Source organism: Oncorhynchus tshawytscha, linkage group LG20 (assembly GCF_018296145.1).
Source record: "Oncorhynchus tshawytscha isolate Ot180627B linkage group LG20, Otsh_v2.0, whole genome shotgun sequence".
NCBI classification, from domain to species: domain Eukaryota; kingdom Metazoa; phylum Chordata; class Actinopteri; order Salmoniformes; family Salmonidae; genus Oncorhynchus; species Oncorhynchus tshawytscha.
In genome coordinates, this window is record NC_056448.1 from 42,248,666 (window position 1) to 42,273,166 (window position 24,501).

Below are 24,501 nucleotides of genomic sequence, written 5' to 3' on the forward strand. Positions count from 1 at the left end.
GTAAATAGTGCGATATCAATGTCTCTTTCATCCGGAGCCTTTATAAGGAAAGCTGAAGTTGACTTGTTCACACTTTTAGAGACACAGGCCTTCTTTTCATCCAAACCATTAGACCTAGCTGTCTGTCTGTTCAGAATGAGAGCTGTTGTTGTTCTCCTGCTTGTGGCTCTGGCCAGTGCTAAGGTATATGACAGATGTGAGCTGGCCAGAGCGCTGAAGGCATCCGGAATGGATGGCTACGCTGGAAACAGCCTCCCCAACTGTGAGTGATAATATACTTGATCGTGGTCTTTGAGGATGTGTGTGTGTGTGCATATGGTTGTATGTTTCTGAGCTCCAAAAATATCTTACCATAGCTAACCTTACACTGAGGATAATCCACCGCGTGACTATATGTCCTCTAAGGGGTCTGTCTGTCTAAATGGGAGTCAAGCTACAATACCCAGGCCACCAACCGCAACACCGACGGCTCCACCGACTATGGCATCTTCCAGATCAACAGCCGCTACTGGTGTGACGACGGACGTACCCCGGGGGCTAAGAACGTCTGTGGTATCCGCTGCAACGGTGAGTAGCCTGTCTACCGAATGGCATCGCATACATAGATAATTACTTTTGACAAGAAATGTGCCGTGTTGAGGGCTATTGGCAGTGTACCCCTTGACTTATTCCACTTATTTCGTTGTGTTACAGCCTGAAATTAAATGGATTAAATCGAGATTTAGTGTCACTGGCCTGCACACACAATAAATACCCCATAATATCAAAGTGTAGTTGTTTTAAGACATTTTTACAAATTCTGGAGTGCAAATGTGCTTAACAAGGTACATAAATTGTGTGCATTAATTGTGTTTAACATGATTTTTGAATAACTACCTCATCTCTGTACCCCCACACATACAATTATCTGTAAGGTCCTTCAGTTGACCAGCGAATTTCAAACGCAGATTCAACCACAAACACCAGGAAGGTTTTCCAATGCCTCGCAAAGAAGGGCATCTATTGGTAGATGGTTAAAAAAAATAAAAAAGCAGACATGGATTATCCCTTTGAACATGGGGAGTTATTAATTATAAATTGGATTGTGTATCAATACACCCATTCACTACAAAGATACAGGCGTCCTTCCTAACTCAGTTGCCAGAGAGGAAGGAAATCGCTCAGTGAGTCCAATGGTGACTTTAATAAGTTACAGAGTTTAATGGCTGTGAAAACTGAGGATGAATCAACAACATTGTAGTTGCTCCACAATACTAACCTAAATGGCAGAATGAAAAGAAGGAAGTCTGTACAGAATACAAATATTCTAAAACATGCATCCTGTTTGCAATAAGGCACTAAAGTAATACTACAATGTGGAAAATAATTAACTTTATGCCCTGAATACAAAGCGTTATGTTTGGGGGAAATCCAACACAACACATCACTGAGTACCACTCTTCATATTTTCAAGCATGGTGATGGCAGCATCATGTTTTGGGTATGCTTGTCATTGGCAAGGACTAGAGAGTTTTTTTTAGGATAAAAAGAAACGGAATAGAGCTAAGCACAGGAAAAAGCCTGAAGGAAAATCCTAATCACATCCCTGATTACTTCCCCTTTATTTAGCCTCTGTGTTCATCAGTCCTTAGGCGTTATTGATTGTCTCTCACGTTCAGTACGCTTCCCATGTTTGTTCTTTTGTATCTGTTCCGTATTAAACTCACCTTCTGCACCTGCTTTCCGACTCCCAGCGTATACGTAACACTGGGAGACAAATATACCTTTCAGTAGGCCAAACATACACCGGAGTTGCTTACCAAGAAGACTCATTTTCCTGAGTGACATAGTTACAGTTTTGAATTAAATCAAACAACAAAATGTGTGTCTTTTAAATCACACAAAAAAAACACAACAAAATGTGGAAAGGTCAAGGGGTATTAATACTTTCTGAAGGCACTATAATGTTGATCTTACATAATTTGGATGTTACATTTGAATACAGTCAAAATGAGAATAAACAGACACTGGGGCTCCCGGTAGGCCTACTTCTCTATTCTAAACCCTGACCCAACTTACCTTTATTGTTTCATTGTACAGGAATCTGCTGTTGTTGTTGTTTTTCTAAGCTTTTGGTTCCTCCTGTTTCCCGTACGGTACTATGACTAAAGGTTTCCCTTCCTCTTACTTCTGACAGAGCTGCTAACTGATGACCTCACAGTGGCGATCCGTTGTGCCAAGCGTGTGGTGTTGGACCCGAACGGAATCGGGGCATGGTAAAGTGGCAGGTTTCCCTGAAAGTACCATGTTACAAAAACATTTCAGTTACAAAATAATTAGCCATACTTTATGATACCTGTAGCCCAATATCACTCTACAAGACTATGTATAAATGGGATAACCTGTAACAAATTAGCTCTCACCTTTTAGAAGCATTTAAATGGTAAGAACTGCCTGTACATGGTAATTATCTAACTTAAATACTCCCTTAAAATGACCCTGAATTAATGCCTACGTAATGTAAACCGTTTCCAAGTCTTCTATCATCCTTCAATTCCACATTATGTTCTGTTGTCTTATATCTGATATGTAATGTCTATATATCAAATACCAACATGATGGTGTGTGTACATTTTAGGGTGGCTTGGCGCCTTCACTGTCAGAATCAGGACCTGAGTTCCTACGTGGCTGGCTGCGGGGTCTAAGACCATACTGGAGCAGCTGAACACTTCTCAAACCATTCTGAAGCAGACTTAACTAATGGGATGGATCCATTCTGTACTATCCATCAGCATCTGCAGCTTTAACTAGTAAACTTTCACATATTGATACATTTTAGATTTAAGCAATAAGGGCCTAGGGGGTGTGGTATCTGGCCAATATACCACGGCTAAAGGCTGTTCTTACGCACGACGCAACGCTGAGTGCCTGGATACAGCCCTTAGTCTTGGTATATTGGCCATATACCACAAACCCCCGAGGTGCCTTATTGCTTTTATAAACTGGTTACCGACCTAATTAGAGCAGTAAAAATAAATGTTTTGTGATACCTGTGGTATACCACGGCTTTCAGACAATCACCATTCAGGGGACGAACCACCCAGTTTATAATACAAAGTAAATCACTAATAATCTGTTTTTTTTGTGTCAAATGTATAATCATATATAATGTACGATATTACTTCATGTCAAATCAGTAAACAGCTCAACATGCTTACCCATAAAAATAAAACAAGTTCATGTTTTATTTGTTGTTGGTGTTTGTGTAGCAATGATAGATGATAGAACTGTGTTATTATAGTCAAACTGTCATGTCATTTATTATGTATTTATTATTCAGCCAACATCATCATCTCTGAAATGGTGCAGTGCTGTATCACTAAGGAAGCTAACAGTATCAAAACATACAACAAGCCCATAGCAACAATTCAAAATCCTCCAGACAACTCCATCCATATCATATGTTTACAAATGTGTATAAAATGCATAATGCCAGAAACTCATTCAATTCCCAAATACTTGCAGACTGTTCAGTGAGAATCTGGAGAAATTGTTGAAAAAGCATAGCAGCAGATGAATTCTACAATTCAATTACTTCAAAATGTGAATTGATCTGTGAAAAACATTCTATCTTCTTTTCCAACATACTCTACAATACTCCAAAGGTCTCTTTAAAATAACAAATATCTCTCCCCCAATTAAAAAAAAAAATAAAGACTATGGACATCTTCAAAGTACACTGTTAGTTAAAGAGTAGTTTTCCCAAAGTGCTGGTAATAATTTTTCTGAAGTGAACATACTGTAAATGCCTTGAACAGCTGGTCGTCCAACAAGGGTAAGACTGGTCCCAGATCTGTGTGTTTGTCGTCTTGCATGATAATGTAAACAGACTGACACTCAGAGTAGAGTAAAGCGACTTGAAGTTAAACTGCATTGAAATACTTAAATTCCCATTCAATTTTCAGGTTTACATGGAATCCTTCAAGGGAATGTCAAACATAACCAATATTAAAGGAATAGGTCACTGCAAAACTATAACCAAAAGTTCACTGTTAATACAATCTCCCCAAAATTCCATTGTGCATGTCACTAGTCAAGTTTTCAGTACAGAGTAAAAACTGTGGTGATGATGATGATGATGATATGTTTTGCATCATAACAAGTTTTTGAGTAAAGTGATCCTTTAACATGCTTTTGGTTAAACCAAACCAGAAGCTAGAACAGTAAAGGTTGTTTGCGATGCGAGGAATTATCCATCGAGCTCACATTCTGGTCTCCTCTGGTGGTCGATTCATGTAGTCCTGAACGGCCTGATGGTATGGTAGCCATTTTTTTGCGGACGCTTTTATAGACAAGATCCATCTGTGAACATGAACTTCAGAAATGATTAATTATCGCAAAGGTATTTCCAAGCATACAGTATTATGTCATGTTAAAAAGCTGTGCCTTTATTCCTTCCTAAATCAATGCAATGAGAGTCTACTTTGTGTACAATGTGTCAAAAGTTTAATTGTCACGTGCACAGGATACAACCCACTGGGCAACAACGGGTTAAATCAACGTTGTTTCCAAGCATTTTCAACAACAAAAAGCGTTGAATCAAAGTGGAAAATTGTTTGGATTTGCAAAAAGTCCTCAACGGAACATGACATGGTGAGCTTTTTTGTTGATTTCACGTTGAAATTCACATTAGTTGACAAATCAACCAAATGTAAATCAAAACTGGACATTGAAATGTTGTCTGTGCCCAGTGGGAACAGGTGTAAACAGTACAGTGAAATGCTTACTTAAAATGTGCCAACATGTGTCAAATGTGTGAACATCTCACCGTTTGTTTTCCATGGGGTTTTCAGCACAGAGATAGAAGGTTTTGAACTCTTCCGAAGGGGGTTTCAGTTCAATGGTGGATTTCTTGGATCCCAAGGACTGTTCCCTCACAGTGTACCCATGTAAGTAGATCCCCCCTGGAGGGAGTCATATATTTATTACAGTATTTAGCAGAGGAGGCTTCTAGAGGCAGTCAGATACTGTATATTACAGTATTTAGCAGAGGAGGCTTCTAGAGGCAGTCAGATACTGTATATTACAGTATTTAGCAGAGGAGGCTTCTAGAGGCAGTCAGATACTGTATATTACAGTATTTAGCAGAGGAGGCTTCTAGAGGCAGTCAGATACTGTATATTACAGTATTTAGCAGAGGAGGCTTCTAGAGGCAGTCAGATACTGTATATTACAGTATTTAGCAGAGGAGGCTTCTAGAGGCAGTCAGATACTGTATATTACAGTATTTAGCAGAGGAGTCTTCAGAGGAGTTTTTAGGCAGAGGCAGTCAGATACTGTATATTACAGTATTTAGCAGAGGAGTCTTCCAGAGGCAGTCAGATACTGTATATTACAGTATTTAGCAGAGGAGTCTTCTAGAGGCAGTCAGATACTGTATATTACAGTATTTAGCAGAGGAGGCTTCTAGAGGCAGTCAGATACTGTATATTACAGTATTTAGCAGAGGAGTCTTCTAGAGGCAGTCAGATACTGTATATTACAGTATTTAGCAGAGGAGGCTTCTAGAGGCAGTCAGATACTGTATATTACAGTATTTAGCAGAGGAGGCTTCTAGAGGCAGTCAGATACTGTATATTACAGTATTTAGCAGAGGAGTCTTCTAGAGGCAGTCAGATACTGTATATTACAGTATTTAGCAGAGGAGGCTTCTAGAGGCAGTCAGATACTGTATATTACAGTATTTAGCAGAGGAGGCTTCTCCAAGGAGTGCAAATAATGTCATGTAATGGGTTAAAAAACAAAACCTCGCTAATAAGTTATTGACAACAAAAAAAGACCACACTAATTATGATCTCTGACATTGATTTCCATTCATTGACATATGGGTTAAACAGAATATGGTTTGTCATCTATTTATCATTTAATCATACATTTATAATTTATATTTATCATCAATAACTCCTAATCAATTTTCCTAAATGGACAACGCAGTCTCCTCAGTGTCAACATTTTGGCGGCAGGGTAGCCTAGTGGTTAGAGCGTTGGACTAGTAACCGAAAGGTTGCAAGATTGAATCCCCGAGCTAAGTTAAAAATCTGTTGTTCTACCCCCGAACAAGGCAGTTCACTGTTCCTAGGCCATCATTGAAAATAACAAAAAAAATGTTTAACTGACTTGCCTAGTTAAATAAAAACGTGTTTTTTAAAGGATCAAGGTGAGGCCTTCACAACATACCCAGAGCGTGCGTTGAGCGGATGCCTGCGTAGAAGTAGAGACACCCGTCCTTCAGTGTACAGTAGTGCTGCACCCACGTGTCCTTGTTATTCCTGTCTATCTGGTGAAGCAGGCCCAGACACTCTGGGTTCTTCACGGCCAGTGGGGGGAGGCTGGCGTTGTGGCGAGTCACATCCACCCACACGTGATTCTGCCACATGAGAGGTCAGGGCAGGGATTAGTTCTATAGGCTATAGTCTCAGCATGGACAACAACATGCCTCATTTATTTGAATCATTCCCCCCAAAAACCACCTTTGATTATATCCTCCACAGTTAAAAATATGCATGATGGAATGTAATAGTGTATTGTAGCGAGACAGAATTTCAAGAAAGATTGTATATTTTATTTTAACTGGATATAAATTCTACATGTTTTCCTTGTTTGACAACAATCCTTACCTGTGTTACAGGATGAACAGCTCTGTCCATGGCATCCAACCACCTAAATTAATGAAAAACAGCAGGTGAGCAATAACACAGATAATTATTTCAAATAAATAACTTGTTATTGGCATTGTATGCACACTTTAGTGCTCTGCTACTTCCTGGTTTCTAAAATTCTAAAATGTCTCAAATCTCATTTCAGTTTGTGACTATAAGCAATGTATAGCATAGCCATAGAGAATCATGGTACCATCTAAACCACTGTGAAAAATATTTTAAATAACCCCAAATATTGTATTTTTAGCTGTTGTAGCTGATGTAAAAAATAAACCAAGAAAGGAAGGGAGAAGAAGCGTAGAAATACGGCACATAGAATAGATCTAGCACCTTATCATACTTTATTTGAATGAGAATGAATGATAGATCTATAACGTGCATTTCTATCTGAAATTAGTCTGGTCATACACAAAACTACATAAAAACGCAATAAACACTATGCAAGGACTACTACTCTATCGATACCTTTTCATCTCCAGGTTGGATGTAGCGGAGAAGTAGTACACTCTGTTGGCAGTCAGGGGGCAGCACTTGAACACAAAGGGTTTCCCCAGGGAGGGGTCCCCTCCAACATCTGCTCCCTCTAGCTTAAAAGATGACAGAGCTCGCTTCCTCCCCTCATCCTGCAACAGAAATACACTGGCTGTCAGTGGAGATTGTAAGTGAATAGTTGGTGTCTTGACTGTTAGAGTGGTGTCTTGAGGATGACTATTAAAGTGAAGGAGTGGTGCCTTGAGGATGACTGTTAGAGTGAACGAGTGGTGTCTTGAGGATGACTAATAAAGTGAAGGAGTGGTGCCTTGAGGATGACTGTTAGAGTGAAGGAGTGGTGTCTTGAGGATGGCTAATTGAGTGAAGGAGTGGTGTCTTGAGGATGACTTTTAAAGTGAAGGAGTGGTGTCTTGAGGATGACTGTTAGAGTGAAGGAGTGGTGTCTTGAGGATGACTGTTAGAGTGAAGGAGTGGTGTCTTGAGGATTACTGTTAGAGTGAAGGAGTGGTGTCTTGTTGTGGACCATATCCCCCGTGCATCCCGCAAAGGCGGAGGTGTTGCTAACATTTACGATAGCAAATTTCATTTTACAAAAAAAAAAATGAAGTTTTCATCTTTTGAGCTTCTAGTCATGAAATCTATGCAGCCTACTCAATCACTTTTTATAGCTACTGTTTACAGGCCTCCTGGGCCATATACAGCGTTCCTCATTGAGTTCCCTGAATTCCTATCGGACCTTGTAGTCATAGCAGAAAATATTCACATTTTTGGTGACTTTAATATTCACATGGAAAAGTCCACAGACCCACTCAAAAGGCTTTCGGAGCCATCATCGACTCAGTGGGTTTTGTCCAACATGTCTCTGGACCTACTCACTGTCACAGTCATACTCTGGACCTAGTTTTGTCCCATGGAATAAATGTTGTGGATCTTAATGTTTTTCTTCATAATCCTGGACTATCGGACCACCATTTTATTACGTTTGCAATTGCAACAAATAATCTGCTCAGACCCCAACCAAGGAGCATCAAAAGTCGTGCTGTAAATTCACAGACAACACAAAGATTCGTTGATGCCCTTCCAGACTCCCTCTGCCTACCCAAGGACGCCAGAGGACAAAAATCAGTTAACCACCTAACTCAGGAACTCAATTTAACCTTGTGCAATACCCTAGATGCAGTTGCACCCCTAAAAACTAAAAACATTTCTCATAAGAAACTAGCTCCCTGGTATACAGAAAATACCGGAGCACTGAAGCAAGCTTCCAGAAAATTGGAACGGAAATGGCGCGACACCAAACTGGAAGTCTTCCGACTAGCTTGGAAAGACAGTACCGTGCAGTATCGAAGAGCCCTTACTGCTGCTCGATCATCTTATTTTTCCAACTTAATTGAGGAAAATAAGAACAATCCTAAATTTATTTTTGATACTGTCGCAAAGCTAACTAAAAAGCAGCATTCCCCAAGAGAGGATGGCTTTCACTTCAGCAGTAATAAATTCACGAACCACTTTGAGGAAAAGATCATGATTATTAGAAAGCAAATTACGGACTCCTCTTTAAATCTATATTCCTTCAAAGCTCAGTTGTCCTGAGTCTGCACAACTCTGCCAGGACCAAGGATCAAGAGAGACACTCAAGTGTTTTAGTACTATATCTCTTGATACAATGATGAACATAATCATGGCCTCTAAACCTTCAAGCTGCATACTGGACCCTATTCCAACTAAACTACTGAAAGAGCTTCTTCCTGTGCTTGGCCCTCCTATGTTGAACATAATAAACGTCTCTCTATCCACCAGATGCGTACCAAACTCACTAAAAGTGGCAGTAATAAAGCCTCTCTTGAAAAACCAAACCTTGACCCAGAAAATATAAAAAACTATCGGCCTATATCGAATCTTCCATTACTTTCAACATTTTTAGAAAATGTTGTTGCGCAGCAACGCACTGCCTTCCTGAAGACAAACAATGCTTTAGTCTGGTTTTAGACCACACCATAGCGCTGAGACTGCACTTGTGAAGGTGGTAAATTACCTTTTAATGGCATCAGACCGAGGCATTGCATCTGTCCTCGTGCTCCTAGACCTTAGTGCTGCATTTGATACCATCGATCACCACATTCTTTTGGAGAGATTGGAAACCCAAATTGGTCTACACGCACAAGTTCTGGCCTGGTTTAGATCTTATCTGTCGGAAAGATATCAGTTTGTCTCTGTGAATGGTTTGTCCTCTGACAAATCAACTGTAAATTTCGGTGTTCCTCAAGGTTCCGTTTTAGGACCACTATTGTTTTCACTATATATTTTAGCTCTTGGGGATGTCATTTGAAAACATAATATTAACTTTCACTGCTATGCGGACGACACACAGCTGTACATTTCAATGAAACATGGTGAAGCCCCAAAATTGCCCTCAGTTGAAGCCTGTGTTTCAGACATAAGGAAGTGGATGGCTGCAAACGTTCTACATTTAAACTCGGACAAAACAGAGACGCTTGTTCTAGGTCCCAAGAAACAAAGAGATATTCTGTTGAATCTGATCAATTAATCTTAATGGTTGTACAGTCGTCTCAAATAAAACTGTGAAGGACCTCGACGTTACTTTGGACCCTGATCTCTCTTTTGACGAACATATCAAGACTGTTTCAAGGACAGCTTTTTTCCATCTACTTAACATTGCAAAAATCAGAAACTTTCTGTCCAAAAATTATGCAGAAAAATTAATCCATGCTTTTGTTACTTCTCGGTTAGACCACTGCAATGCTCTACTTTCCGGCTACCTGGATAAAGCACTAAATAAACTTCAGTTAGTGCAAGGGCAAGGGCTGATTTCAAGGTTTTACTGCTAACCTACAAAGCATTACACGGGCTTGCTCCGACCTATCTCTCTGATTTGGTCCTGCCGTACATATCTACACGTACGCTATGGTCACAAGATGCAGGCCTCCTAATTGTCCCTAGAATTTCTAAGCAAACAGCTGGAGGCAGGGCTTTCTCCTATAGAGCTCAATTTTTATGGAATGGTCTGCCTACCCATTTGAGAGACGCAAACTCGGTCTCAACCTTTAAGTCTTTACTGAAGACTCATCTCTTCAGTGGGTCATATGATTGAGTGTAGTCTGAACCCGGAGTGTGAAGGTGAACGGAAAGGCTCTGGAGCAACGAACCGCCCTTGCTGTCTCTGCCTGGCCAGTTCCCCTCTTTCCACTGGGATTCTCTGGCTCTAACCCTATTACAGGGGCTGAGTCACTGGCTTACTAGTGCTCTTTCATGCCGTCCCTAGGAGGGGTGCATCACTTGAGTGGGTTGAGTCAATGATGTGGTCTTCCTGTCTGGGTTGGCGCCCCCCCTTTGGGTTGTGCCGTGGCAGAGATCTTTGTGGGCTATACTCGGCCTTGTCTCAGGATGGTAAGTTGGTGGTTGAAGATATCCCTCTCGTGGTGTGGGGGCTGTGCTTTGGACAAGTGGGTGGGCTTATATCCTTCCTGTTTGGCCCTGTCCGGGGGTATCATCAGATGGGGCCACAGTGTCTCCTGACCCCTCCTGTCTCAGCCTCCAGTATTTATGCTGCAGTAGTTTATGTGTCGGGGGGCTAGGGTCAGTTTGTTATATCTGGAGTACTTCTCCTGTCTTATCCGGTGTCCTGTGTGAATTTAAGTATGCTCTCTCTAATTTTCTCTTTCTCTCTTTCTTTCTCTCTCTCTGAGGACCTGAGCCCTAGGACCATGCATCAGGACTACCTGGCATGATGACTCCTTGCTGTCCCCAGTCCACCTGGCCGTGCTGCTGCTCCAGTTTCAACTGTTCTGCTTGTGATTATTATTATTTGACCATGCTGGTCATTTATGAACATTTGAACATCTTGGCCATGTTCTGTTATAATCTCCACCCGGCACAGCCAGAAGAGGACTGGCCACCCCTCATAGCCTGGTTCCTCTCTAGGTTTCTTCTTAGGTTTTGGCCTTTCTAGGGAGTTTTTCCTAGCCACCGTGCTTCTACACCTGCATTGCTTGCTGTTTGGAGTTTTAGGCTGGGTTTCTGTACAGCACTTTGAGATATCAGCTGATGTACGAAGGGCTATATAAATAAATTGGATTTGATTTGAGGATGACTGTTAGAGTGAAGGAGTGGTGTCTTGAGGATGGCTAATTGAGTGAAGGAGTGGTGTCTTGAGGATGGCTAATTGAGTGAAGGAGTGGTGTCTTGAGGATGGCTAATTGAGTGAAGGAGTGGTGTCTTGAGGATGACTGTTAGAGTGAAGGAGTGGTGTTTTGACGATGACTGTTAGAGTGAAGGAGTGGTGTCTTGAGGATGACTGTTAGAGTGAAGGAGTGTTTATTTCACTTTATATATTCACTTTATATATTATCTACCTCACTTGCTTTGGCAATGTTAACACATGTTTCCCATGCCAATAAAGCCCTTGAATTGAATTGAATTGAGTGGTGTCTTGAGGATGACTAATTGAGTGAAGGAGTGGTGTCTTGAGGATGACTAATTGAGTGAAGGAGTGGTGTCTTGAGGATGACTTTTAGAGTGAAGGAGTGGTGCCATGTGTATGACTGTTAAGCCACGTTTATCTGGACACTCTTTCATCCACTTAAAGAGAATACCACAATCCACACATGTCATAGTTACTGTAGGCCCTTCAAAGAAAACTAATATAATTTGTGACTTCCTGTTAATCGATTTCCAGGCCCAATTCACCTTTTCTAAATGAAACTTCTGGGAGAATATTGTTGTGGAATAAAGTAGGGATAGTTCACCTCATAAGTAATGTTGTCCTACAGGGGCATTTACACAATACATAGTGTGGAATATAAAACAGCTTGACTGAAGAGCAATTATGAGGTATGCAAAATGTCTGACAAACTTTGAATTTGAAATGTCCCTTTTAGATCCAAAACACAGGAGGGTAGTTTCTCTAAAGGCACGTGGCGAGTTACCAGGATGCTGTGCTCACCTTTTTATGCCTGTAGTAGTACAGACAGCAGTCATGTCTGAGCACGAACCACCTCCTTCTCCAACCCTTGATCAGGCCAGACTGGGTGCGTTTATGGAGGTAGCCTCGGCAGGTAGGTCTGGGGGTGTTGGGGCCTCGACCGATGTCTGAGCCAATGGTCATAGTCAGGAGGTCCGGGCCTATCAAAAAAACAAATAATAAGGGGATCCCATTCTCAATCACATACTAAAAAAAAATAAACATGATAGCAAAATATTTGGCTTGTAAATAGGTACCTGATGGGCACTCCACAGGAGGCTGCTGAGGGGAGGACGGCTCATAATAATGTCTGGAGCTGAGCGAATGGAATGGCATCAAACACATGGAAACCATGTGTTTGATGTATTTCATACCATTCCAGAGATTCCGCTCCAGCCATTACCATGAGCCTGTCCTCCCAAATTAAGGTACCACCAACCTCCTGTGGTGCATTATCCTTTATAGCTAATTCTAACTACATACTTGTGCAGTACCATGATCTAACAGTTAACATGTTGGCCTATTTTATTATTACCTTGTCTTGCCAGGTCAGCTGCCTCAGAGTGGGGGATACTGGTGACATCGATCCCATTGACGGCCATGACGAAATCTCCCACCAATAGCCCCGCCTCCTCGGCTGCTCCATCTGAAACCAGAAGGGAGGAGCTTGGCTTACAGCTGAGCTAGCAGTGTGGTTTGCTAGATACGGCCAATGGACACTTGCAGCAGTGATAATATCTGTCAAAAACATCAAACTGCTTGGCAATTGCTGCAGTGACACAAAATGTCTGCCTTAAAATGAAAAATTTACTAATCAGTCTCTTTTTAAAAGGATAGCAAATTCTTTGTTGATCAAACTGCATCTTTATCAAGCAAACAAAACAATTGAAAATATTGTCTGAGTAACCTTTGCTGTGCATTTATTAGCGTGATAAGTACGGTACGCAAATGGACTTACTTGTGTCGACCTCTGTGACCACAATAGGTTTGGAAAACTGTATTCTAAACCCCCAGGGGTACTCTCCCATTCCTTTCCAAATCTTGACCGTCCTCTCACGAACTGCAGAGAGAAGAACCAATTAAGTAAGAATGGTCCATCTATGTTTTCACCTTCAAGAGTTCTATTAATTTGTTGATAACATTAAGAACATTGGTGGTGGTAGGAGGAGTAGTAGTAGTAGTAGTAAAAATATGAAAATGTATGCACTCACTATTGTAAGTCGCTCTGGATAAGAGTGTCTGCTAAATGACTAGCATGTACATGTAGAAGTAACATCAGTAGTGGTAGTAGTAGTGTTTGTTTTACAGGACCTCCTTAGATATTTTAGAGAGGGAGACAAATAGTATGGCCATAGACATAGGGTGGCCGACACAGGGCTCAAACCTCGGTCGCCAGGTGATATACATCGGACAGAGTTGGGAGCTTAGAATGCTACGCCAAACTCTGGCACGTTGATTATTTTCTTAAAGAAGATTTTAATTTGTTAACTGATTTTCAATCTCTGAATTGACTGACTTTATTGGAGAAGGTCCCAACACCGTGATGTAAGAAATGTAGAAAGGTGTCCTACTTGTGACAGTTCGAGGTTGGAGACCAGGAGGAACTGGCCCAGCAGTCGGACTGACTTCGTCTCCACTGTAAATCCATGAGGCACAGTGGAAGGTTTCTGTGTAGAAACCCTTATCTCCAAGGTCCCTTGTTGCCATGTCAACAGAACGACTGTCTTCTGAAATTCCTACACAGTGACATAAGCACACATAGAATGACATGACATGACATTCCATTACTAGTTTTCCGAAACAAGTTTTCTGTTAATGACTTATACATCATTGGTTCCGGTATTCCAGAAAAGTCAAAGTGATAGCATCTGACATAAATAACCACAACAACAACAACATGTTTAGTTTCACGGAGTTCTGTTTTATTTTTAAAAAGTGGGCGCATTTCGGCTTTCGACTTCGTCAAAGCTTGCTTTTTTTGTGGGGGGAGGGGTGTTGGGCACCGTTCTTTGTGGGAACGTAGGCCTTCCGTCAGCAGGTGCAATCTGAAAAACAACAAATTGTAAAGTAGGTGGAATTGTTGTATTTTTTTCCCAGATTGCACCTGTTGACGAAAGTCAAAACACATAAGCTTTTTTTAAATAAAAAAAGAGAATGAGGTAAAAAACGTAGTTGTGTTTATTTATGGGAGATGCCGTTGCCTTCCCATTTCTGCAATACCTACAGTAGATTTACAATGACTACACCCAAATCACCCCAATTGTGAAAACCTCTGGTATCGCTGACACACCTAAAATACGACTTATATCATATTCTATCTCCTGTTCACACAGTTCTGATTGCCTTGTTATGTCTGGTCATAGCAATAAAGGCATAACACTCAATATCTGTGTTGTGGCTGGTTATAGACCAACAAATGAAAGCTGTGTCTGGTTCTAGATTAGGGGACATTAGGGTGCCTACCTGACTCCTCATTGATGCTGCTGGTTAGGGAGCTTCCCCCTATAGAGCTCCATTGCTTGCTGTCCTTGAAGAGATTCCGTCTCTTAGCCCAGTGCTCGGGGCCGTTGTCCTTGACCTCTAAGGAGGCTTCAGAAAATAAATAAAGGATACCCATATGAGAACACTTTCTGACCCCCTTATCTCATCTTAACCAAATTATTGAATCTGGTGGTCCCTCTGGGACAAGTAGGGATTTGGAATCAATGTCTTAGGCTATGATTAGTGAAAAACCTGAGATTGGCTGTAACGGTTTTCTAGTGGTGATGAAAGAGAGTCGGACCAAACTGCAGCGTGTCGATTGCGATCCATGTTTAATATAACAAAAAAAACACGAACTTTACAAAAAAACAATAAACGAAACCGAAACAGCCTATCTGGTGCAAACTAACAACGAGTACACATAGGACACTAAGGACAATCACCCACGACAAACTCAAAGAATATGGCTGCCTAAATATGGTTCCCAATCAGAGACAACGATAAGCATCTGCCTCTGATTGAGAACCACTCCAGACAGCCATAGACTTTGCTAGACAACCCACTAAGCTACAATCCCAATACCACCACCAAAACCCCAAGACAAACACACCACAATTACAAAAACCCCATGCCACACCCTGGCCTGACCAAATACATAAAGATGAACACAAAATACTTTGACCAGGGCGTGACAGAACCCCCTAAGGTGCGGACTCCCGAACGCACCTCAAAACAATAGGGAGGGTCCGGGTGGGCGTCTGTCCATGGTGGCGGCTCCGGCGCGGGACGTGGACCCCACTCCTTTAATGTCTTAGTCCCCTCTCCCTTCGTCCCTGGATAGTCCACCCTCGCCGCCGACCATGGCCTAGTAGTCCTCACCCAGAACCCCACTGGACTGAGGAGCAGATCGGGACTGAAGGACAGCTCGGGACCGAGGCAGCTCGGGACTGAGGGGAAGCTCGGGAGTGAGAGAAAGCTCAGGAGTGAGAGAAAGCTCAGGAGTGAGAGGAAGCTCAGGAGTGAGAGGAAGCTCAGGAGTGAGAGGAAGCTCAGGAGTGAGAGGAAGCTCAGGAGTGAGAGGAAGCTCAGGAGTGAGAGGAAGCTCAGGCCGGTAAATAGATCTACCAGCTCCTGGCTGGCTGGTGGTCTCAGCAGATCCTGGCTGACTGGCAGATCCTGGCTGACTGGCAGATCCTGGCTGACTGGCAGATCTGGAAGAGTCTGGTTGACTGGCAGATCTGGAAGAGTCTGGTTGACTGGCAGATCTGGAAGAGTCTGGTTGACTGGCAGATCTGGAAGGGTCTGGCTGACTGGCAGATCTGGAAGAGTCTGGCTGACTGGCAGATCTGGAAGAGTCTGGCTGACTGGCAGATCTGGAAGAGTCTGGTTGACTGGCAGATCTGGAAGAGTCTGGCTGACTGGCAGATCTGGCGGCGCTGGGCAGACTGGCAGATCTGGCGGCGCTGGGCAGACTGGCGGCGCTGGGCAGACTGGCGATGCTGGGCAGACTGGCGGCGCTGGGCAGACTGGCGGCGCTGGGCAGACTGGCGGCGCTGGGCAGACTGACGACGCTGGGCAGACTGGCGGCGCTGGGCAGACTGGCGGTGCTGGGCAGACTGGCGACTGGGCAGACTGGCGACGCTGGGCAGACTGGCGACGCTGGGCAGACTGGCGACGCTGGACAGACTGGCGACGCTGGACAGACTGGCGGCGCTGGGCAGACTGGGGGCACTGGCGGCGCTGGGCAGACTGGCGGCACTAGCTGCCCCATATAGGCTGACAGCTCTGGCGGCTTCTTACAGACTGACCGCTCTGGCGGCTCCGTGCTGACTGGCAGCTCCTTGCAGACTGGCAGCTCCTTACAGACTGACAGCTCCGTGCAGACTGACAGCTCCGTGCAGACTGACAGCTCCGTGCAGACTGGCAGCTCCGTGCAGACTGGCAGCTCCATGCAGACTGGCAGCTCCATGCAGACTGGCTGCTCCATGCAGACTGGCTGCTCTATGCAGACTGACATCTCTGGCTGCTTCATGCAGACTGACAGCTCTGGCTGCTCCATGTAGACTGGCTGCTTCATGCAGACTGGCAGCTCGGGCTGCTTCATGTAGACTGACAGCTCTGGCTGCTCCATGCGGACTGACAGCTCTGGCTGCTCCATGTAGACTGACTGCTTCATGCAGACTGGCAGCTCGGGCTGCTTCATGTAGACTGACAGCTCTGGCTGCTCCATGCGGACTGACAGCTCTGGCTGCTCCATGCGGACTGACAGCTCTGGCTGCTCCATGCGGACTGACAGCTCTGGCTGCTCCATGCGGACTGACAGCTCTGGCTGCTCCATGCGGACTGACAGCTCTGGCTGCTCCATGCAGACTGACAGCTCTGGCTGCTCCATGTAGACTGGCTGCTTCATGCAGACTGGCAGCGCGGGCTGCTTCATGTAGACTGACAGCTCTGGCTGCTTCATGCAGACTGGCAGCTCTGGCTGCGCTGAACAGGCGGGAGACTCCGGCAGCGCTGGAGATGAGGAAAGCTCCGACAGCGCTAGATAGGCGGGAGACTTCGGCAGCGCAGGAGAGGAGAAAGGCTCCGACAGCGCTGGAGAGGCGAGGCGCACTGTAGGCCTGATGCGTGGTGCTGGTACTGGTGGTACTGGACCGAGGACACGCACAGGAAGCCTGGTGCGGGGAGCTGCTACCGGAGGGCTGGGGTGTGGAGGTGGTACTGGATAGACCGGACCGTGCAGGCGCACTGGAGCTCTTGAGCACCGAGCCTGCCCAACCTTACCTGGTTGAATGCTCCCGGTTGCCCTGCCAGTGCGGCGAGGTGGAATAGCCTGCACTGGGCTATGCAGGCGAACCGGAGACACCGAGCGCAAGGCTGGTGCCATGTAAGCCGGCCCAAGGAGACGCACTGGGGACCAGATGCGTAGAGCCGGCTTCATGGCATTTGGCTCGACGCTCAATCTAGCCCGGCCGATACGCGGAGCTGGAATATACCGAACCGGGCTGTGCACCCGCACTGGAGACACCGTGCGCTCCACAGCATAACACGGTGCCTGCCCGGTCTCCAGCCCCCGGTAAGCACAGGGAGTTTGCGCAGGTCTCCTACCTGGCATAGCCATACTCCCTGTAAGCCCCCCAAGAAATTTTTGGGGCTGACTCTCGGGCTTCCATCCGCTCTGCCGTGCTAGCTCCTCATAATGCCGCCTCTCTGCTTTTGCTGCCTCCAGCTCGGCTTTGGGGCGACAATAATCTCCAGGCTCATTCCAGGGTCCTTTACCGTCCAATTCCTCCTCCCATGTCCATAACTCCAGGTGGTGCAACCTCTCCCACTGTAGCTGCTGCTGCTCCTGCTGCTGCTGCCTCTGTTGCCTCTTCTCCTGTTGCTCCTTTGGGCGGCTACACTCCCCTGGTTTAGCCCAGGGTCCTCTCCCGTCGAAGATCTCCTCCCATGACCAGAAATCCTTGGTGAGCATCTCCTTTTCGGCTGCTCCTGCCTGTTGACACGCCGCTTGGTCCGTTGGTGGTGGGTGATTCTGTAACGGTTTTCTAGTGGTGATGAAAGAGAGTCGGACCAAACTGCAGCGTGTCGATTGCGATCCATGTTTAATATAACAAAAAAACACGAACTTTACAAAAAAACAATAAACGAAACCGAAACAGCCTATCTGGTGCAAACTAACAACGAGTACACATAGGACACTAAGGACAATCACCCACGACAAACTCAAAGAATATGGCTGCCTAAATATGGTTCCCAATCAGAGACAACGATAAGCATCTGCCTCTGATTGAGAACCACTCCAGACAGCCATAGACTTTGCTAGACAACCCACTAAGCTACAATCCCAATACCACCACCAAAACCCCAAGACAAACACACCACAATTACAAAAAACCCCATGCCACACCCTGGCCTGACCAAATACATAAAGATGAACACAAAATACTTTGACCAGGGCGTGACATTGGCACAACTCACATTTGGACACACTTTGTTTTTCCGCTGTAGAATCTGTCTGATATAGCTTGGGCTTCCAATTGCTTTCTGTCTCTTGGTCTTGAGATTCATGATCTGGACTGGGTGCCTCTGCAATTTCCATGCCTGAATCCTCTACAATCTTATATTTTGGAGGAGGTTCTTTCCCCTCCTCGATCTGTGAAAGAGTAGGGCTGGAGATGCTAGCTCTTACAGTTTGAGACCTTTTCGGCGTTAGTCTAACTTCCTCTGTAGCTTTACTTGTGATTCCTGAATCCATCTCCATGTTCAGTATGGGGAACACAGACCGTGTCTCTGGGATTACGTTGGAGGTGTCCCAGTGGGGACTATTCAGTGCTGCGCTCTCTGCTAGTTTGGAGACACTCTGCAAGACCCTTTGCTCAGTGCTCCCTGTTGTTATGGCCATGACTGATCCTCTTCGCCGCATGGATTGAAGATTGGGAACTGAATTCTCTTGGGATGACAGTTTGGAAAGGGAGGGACGGAAGACCTGAATGAGCAGGTCCCTCTGAGTGAGCTCCTCCACCGTGGGATCTAGGCTGTGGTACTCCACTTCCCCCATGTCTTCATCAAAGCCGCTCTCTGCCACCTCGATCTGCTCCACTCCGAAAGCCATGTCCGCCAATGCATTCCCTCCAAAGTCCAGGTCGGGTCCTCTGGATTCTTCACATGGTAGGTGCCTTGGCTCTGGTAACTGGAAGACCTCATCTACAGCCTCCTCGGACGTAGAAGCATATGACGGATTGATCAGTTGTTGCTGTGGCTCGAGGTGGCTGTTTGCATTGCTGGAGCTGGGTCTGTAACTGTAGCTGCTTTGGGAGGATTTACGTCTCAATGCACTAAAGGGACAAAGCCTCTCATCTTCCTGGTGGTCTGCTGTCAGTCTGCGTAGTCTCTCTGCTTGAAGTGGAAGGGACTCCATAATGTAAGAGGAGATGGTGCCAGACGAAAAAGACTCTCTTCCCTCCCACGAAGGTAGGCCCTCCTGCATTTGACTTGGTTCTTCTTTCACCCCGGGGAAAGTCCGCCGCCTCTTCGTCGGCTTTTGTAGATAACTGGACGACAAGCAGGTTTTGCATTCTACGGTAGCTATGCTATTGTTCCGCATCTGGGTCTTCATCTCGTGGTTTTGGATGAAGTCTTTGGTGTAACTGGACCTGTTCACTGACAATGGTGGTCTCATGAACATGGGTTCATAGTTGTCTGATTCCGATACGCTGTCGAAGAAAGATGCCAAATGGGCACTGTCTTCACCATCAAGTGAGTAGGGGCAACCAGAGTCTTTATGGTGCCTCATGGAGGGTGGTGGACTGAATATCCATTGCTGCTTGTCCGTAGTACAACAAGCCCCAATCTGACAGGAAGCTATGTCTTCGGTAAGGTCTGCCAGGGATTCATATTTATGGTCGGAAAACTCACATGGTGGGGGAATGTCACACAGTGCATCTGTGCTTTTCCAGAAATCAGACAAAGGGGGTGGGCTGGAGGACCCACCTGCCAATGTGAAGTCGGTGTCATTGTTGCTGGGCGAACGGTGAAAAGCAAATTGATCATCACAGCAGCTTTTGCGGCAGGCCAATTCCCCACAACACCTTGAGGCAATGCTATGTCTTTCTGTGTACTCTGCATCCTTGCTGCTTTCTGGAACGCTAAATTCGTAATTGTGCTTCCTGTTTTGACTGTGGACTGTGATGTTTACATTTGGGTTTAGAGTCCATGACTGCTGAATTAAATCATTATTTGGACCGAGTCTCTTCTCACGTTGACTCTGGACACAAGGCTCTCCGGTAGCCCCCTGTTGACTTTCGAACACATATACTGTCTTGATCCCTGAGTTATCGGAGTGTAGAATTTCTTGAATTTCAAACTTCATGTTCGAGCCAATACGAGAGTGCTGAAAGATGATTTTTGAAGATGACGGTTGCAAACTGTCAATGGTTACCAAAGTTGTGAATTTCACCCCCCTGTCTATGTTCTCTTGCTTTGCGATGCTAGGTGGCCTTTTGTTTCGAGAGGACTCCCCTTGACTGTCTCGCCTGACTTTTTTCTCTTTGCTTGGAATCTCACTGTATTTTCCCTCTTCATCAGAGTCTGACAAAATATTATCTTTGCGTAATGATTGAATTTCTCCTTTCTCAGTGATATCATCCTGGCAAACCACACTGTTACTTTTGTTTTGTTTTTGAAAAACGCATTGAGAGGCACTCTCTGTAAGGAAGACAAAAAATGAATACACCTTAACATTTAGCCTACATCAAAAACTACAACAACAACTATTAAGACCACTGTATGGCCACAATGCCATTGACAAGCTATGAGACTGAGGAACTAAATCTCTCAAAATGTATCTAAAAGGTTGATCCCTTCTATGTACCCTGAGATTGAATTGATTAATACATGGTAGTGAGGATTGTGGTTGAATTATTTTCGAACTCTTGTATTTGGTGTAAAGCTTATAGGCCTCGTGGCTGCTGAGCCATCCTCGTATACACTACTGACCCTTTTCTGTGATGCATTTCTCTCAAGCTCAATTTGACAAAATGGTACCTTATCACAATGTGTGGGATTCATTCCAAGATGGAGCCTCTTGGCTCTTGTCCATTAGCTGTGGTTACATAGACGAGACCACAGTAATCCTCACCTGCTCCGATTGGCCAAACAGTGTGGCAGGCTTAATAGTGAAGGTGTGGGTGCATGGGCTGGGCGTGACTCAGCCAGCCATGACAGGATTAACCCCATTCCTCTAAAGGATCCGCCCCAATAACCTCCACTCACGTTTACTGCTGGCGGGGCTCTTCCTCCTCCGACTGTTCCTCCTCCTGCTCCCGCGACGACTCATTCTTCCCTAGGCCTCAGCCTCCAATTTCCCGTACACTGCAACAGACAATTACAAAATCATGGCTGTTTAACCCAATTAGTCCCACCATGGTGCCGGCGTGATTTGACCTTTGTGTGTTTGACTTTTGAGTTGTACCTTTTTGGATTCGTCTATTTCTTATGCATCCGTTGGTATCAACCATTAGTCTGTGTGATTAAAGAGGGTTGAGCTGGAGAGGTGTTTGTGAGACAAAGGGCAGTGTTTTACAAAATCGTCCGTGGAGTCCGAATGGCACATGTAATATGTTTTGCTCTATGAAGCTCACAAGCTACACAAGTGTCGTTAGAAGGTCCAGGGTTTTTCTACACATAGAAGATCATAGAATCCCTAGGACATAATGTCTATAATACTGTAATAAGCTCACGTAGTTGCTGTCACAAATCACCAAACTCCACACAGTTGTTACTGACTAGTTGGTTATTAATTTCCCACTGAGCAAACAATTTCCGTATAAATGCCTTTCTATCACATTTTTGCTTTGGCTGACCTTATTTTTTAAGGTTGTTCTGAAAATAAAATGGTAAAATCACTTCATTGTAAGGCTAAATATAAGGGCTATATAAAATATACATTTAAGTCAAATAAATGAAAAAGGCCATTTTTTGCTGGGGCTCTCAAGACTTGATAGGGTTAAAAAGTAATAACAGAATGAACAGTGTTTATATACTGTAGTGAATTCTGGGGGTAGCCCTGAACGGGAGTCCAACCCAGATCCTGTGGCTGTCAAGCCACACCTTAGCCATTATTCAAAACAAACATCTGAACAGATTGACAAGCTCGCTAGGTGTTTGGTTAAGATTGCAAATCAAAACCAAAATATTGATTATGATGCATGCAACATACCAATCTCTGAGTGTTTGATTAGAATTGTCTCTCAAAAAACAGTGGCACATCTACAGCAACTGTAGCGTTGGTACTGTTATTGATAAAATGGTAGTCCGAAAATTTCCACACCAATAGATTATTATAAAGCAGTAGGAAACGGACAGAAAACAGTTTTCTGATGTGATCATGTAGCATATAGATATGTGATAGTTGGTGTGAAATCCTACTGTCATCTTAAATTGAGGCTTTTTAAATTTTTAAAAAATGTATTTTACTAGGCAAGTCAGTTTAGAACAAATTCTTATTTTCAATGACGGCCTAGGAACAGTGGGTTAACTGCCTGTTCAGGGGCAGAACGACAGATTTTGTACCTTGTCAGCTCGGGGATTTGAACTTGCAACCTTTCGGTTACTAGTCCAATGCTCTAACCACTAAGCTACCCTGCCGCTTAATGTCCACTCTCTCATACTGGCATAGGAAATAGGTATCTATCTCCCTGATTATGCTCAGGTCCAAAATGACAGATTTATTCAACCACTGAATGAGCCCAGAATTTTAAAAAGCATCACAATTGATGCAAAGAATTGATGTACCATACATTTATAAAAAATGTTTTTAAGATAAATTGGCTTAATTTAGGCCAAACTGCTTGACATGAATGTCATGTAATGTCTTGTCATCTCACCTCGTGTAATGTCAGCATTAGATAAGGATGTAATGTCGATAGTGATACAGCCAAAAATTCATAGAAAATGTTGACTCATTTTCAGATTAAAGAATTGAATTAAATGTAATCCATTGAGTAGAATTATCCAACACCAGGAAAGAACAGATAGCCTTCGCCACCCATATGCACATTTCATACTTACCTGGAAATATATATTATCACTATTTCCAAAAGACCTGGAATTGGGGTCAATTCCACAAATTCAATTCTAATTCAATTCTCTCTCCCTGTAAATTCCATTGAATTCAATTCCAGGTCAGTCTTTGAATTCAGATATAAGTTAATTCTTCTGAATTCCAATGTTAGGTCAATTCCAAATCTTGAAATTATCCCCAACAATTCCACAAATTCAAATTCACTTCCTTCAGCCTGTAAGGCTGATCATGTCACTTCAGACAGCCTAGCTATACTGAAAATATAGTGATACAGGTTAATTAAAATATAGTGATATGATTAAAAACACATCCTACAATACATGTTTGATACTATGTGCACTAATTTCATTAACTGTGAAATGTAGAAAATATGAATTACAATTCAATTAAATTCCAAAGATTTGATGTTTTTGCAATTCCAATTCAATTTCAATTCCATAACTTGAAGATATGTGAAATTCAAATTTAATTCAACGTACATTTTCCAACTAATAAGTGAATTCAAGAATTGAATTGGAATTCCAAATTAAATTGCAATTGACCCCAACCCTTATACACGGTAACATTTAGCATGCTTTACTGAATCAGTTATTAGTTCTTAATGGTAAGAAACACATTTCCTCTAGAATCCCAGATTCCCAATACACTCCATTTTACTCTCCGTGACCATTTTCAATGCCTTCCGTTACATTCTCAGGTGAGCTATATGCATTCCTGGCATACACAACCTATATCTCAGAGGCTCCGATGCAATGAACAACCAAATAAATGCACTAACTTACCCCTGAATGAACAACCAAGTAAATGCACTAACTTACCCCTGAATGAACAACCAAGTAAATGCACTAACTTACCCCTGAATAAATATGTCCAGAAAGGGGATATTTTTTTCCCTTATAGAATAGTCTGTCAAGTTGAAGAGCGTTAGTCATATAGGGCATATCTTTCACAAAGACGCCACATGACCCGTGCACCTAAGACGGCTCCACTTCTTAATGTTTCTATTCCTGCAGCTAAAGCAGCTTAATGCATGTAATCTCATGAACCACTTGTGATGTCAGTGTGAAGCTGAAGTCTATTCAGTTGCCTTTGTCTACGGAATCACATCGTTAATAAAAAGAGGACTATCACACGTACAAGCTGAAACTTTTCATTTAAACTGGACAGATCAGGACTAATCAGATTTATGGTGGTTAAATGAATGTGGGAAACATCAACTTTGGGGTCAGATTCATGACTAGGGCTAGTTGAGGGTAAGGTCGTTG

The 24,501-nt window shown here is 43.7% G+C and overlaps 2 protein-coding genes across 2 annotated transcripts; one reads left to right on the forward strand and one right to left on the reverse strand.

Moving 5' to 3' along the window:
* The first annotated feature begins 42 nt into the window (after nucleotides 1-42).
* On the forward strand, nucleotides 43-3,226 carry LOC112219985 (lysozyme C II). The gene is made up of 4 exons (XM_024381482.2): nucleotides 43-262; nucleotides 406-567; nucleotides 2,177-2,255; nucleotides 2,618-3,226. Exons 1-4 carry the CDS (start codon nucleotides 136-138, stop codon nucleotides 2,682-2,684), a joined length of 435 nt encoding a protein of 144 aa, XP_024237250.1. The 5' UTR covers nucleotides 43-135; the 3' UTR covers nucleotides 2,685-3,226.
* Nucleotides 3,114-24,216, reverse strand: pdzph1 (PDZ and pleckstrin homology domains 1). The gene is made up of 13 exons (XM_024381481.1): nucleotides 24,091-24,216; nucleotides 21,427-21,525; nucleotides 18,634-20,859; nucleotides 14,635-14,760; nucleotides 13,743-13,907; nucleotides 13,130-13,231; nucleotides 12,707-12,817; nucleotides 12,154-12,332; nucleotides 7,164-7,321; nucleotides 6,657-6,699; nucleotides 6,217-6,406; nucleotides 4,808-4,943; nucleotides 3,114-4,341 (listed from the first exon to the last, which is right to left on the reverse strand). Exons 2-13 carry the CDS (start codon nucleotides 21,488-21,490, stop codon nucleotides 4,242-4,244), a joined length of 3,600 nt encoding a protein of 1,199 aa, XP_024237249.1. The 5' UTR covers nucleotides 21,491-21,525; nucleotides 24,091-24,216; the 3' UTR covers nucleotides 3,114-4,241.
* Nucleotides 24,217-24,501: the final 285 nt, after the last annotated feature.

What these genes read in the sequence shown, in the direction of transcription:
- LOC112219985 (XM_024381482.2), top strand. Translation starts at nt 136, where the DNA reads ATGAGAGCTGTTGTTGTTCTCCTGCTTGTGGCTCTGGCCAGTGCTAAG. An exon ending in TGGAAACAGCCTCCCCAACT is followed by an intron (nt 263 to 405) that starts GTGAGTGATAAT and finishes ATGTCCTCTAAG; the next exon opens with GGGTCTGTCTGTCTAAATGG. An exon ending in CTGTGGTATCCGCTGCAACG is followed by an intron (nt 568 to 2,176) that starts GTGAGTAGCCTG and finishes TACTTCTGACAG; the next exon opens with AGCTGCTAACTGATGACCTC.
- pdzph1 (XM_024381481.1), bottom strand. Translation starts at nt 21,490, where the DNA reads ATGAGTCGTCGCGGGAGCAGGAGGAGGAACAGTCGGAGGAGGAAGAGC. An exon ending in TCCAACCTGGAGATGAAAAG is followed by an intron (nt 6,700 to 7,163) that starts GTATCGATAGAG and finishes TCATTAATTTAG; the next exon opens with GTGGTTGGATGCCATGGACA. An exon ending in AACCCCATGGAAAACAAACG is followed by an intron (nt 4,342 to 4,807) that starts GTGAGATGTTCA and finishes TCATGTTCACAG; the next exon opens with ATGGATCTTGTCTATAAAAG.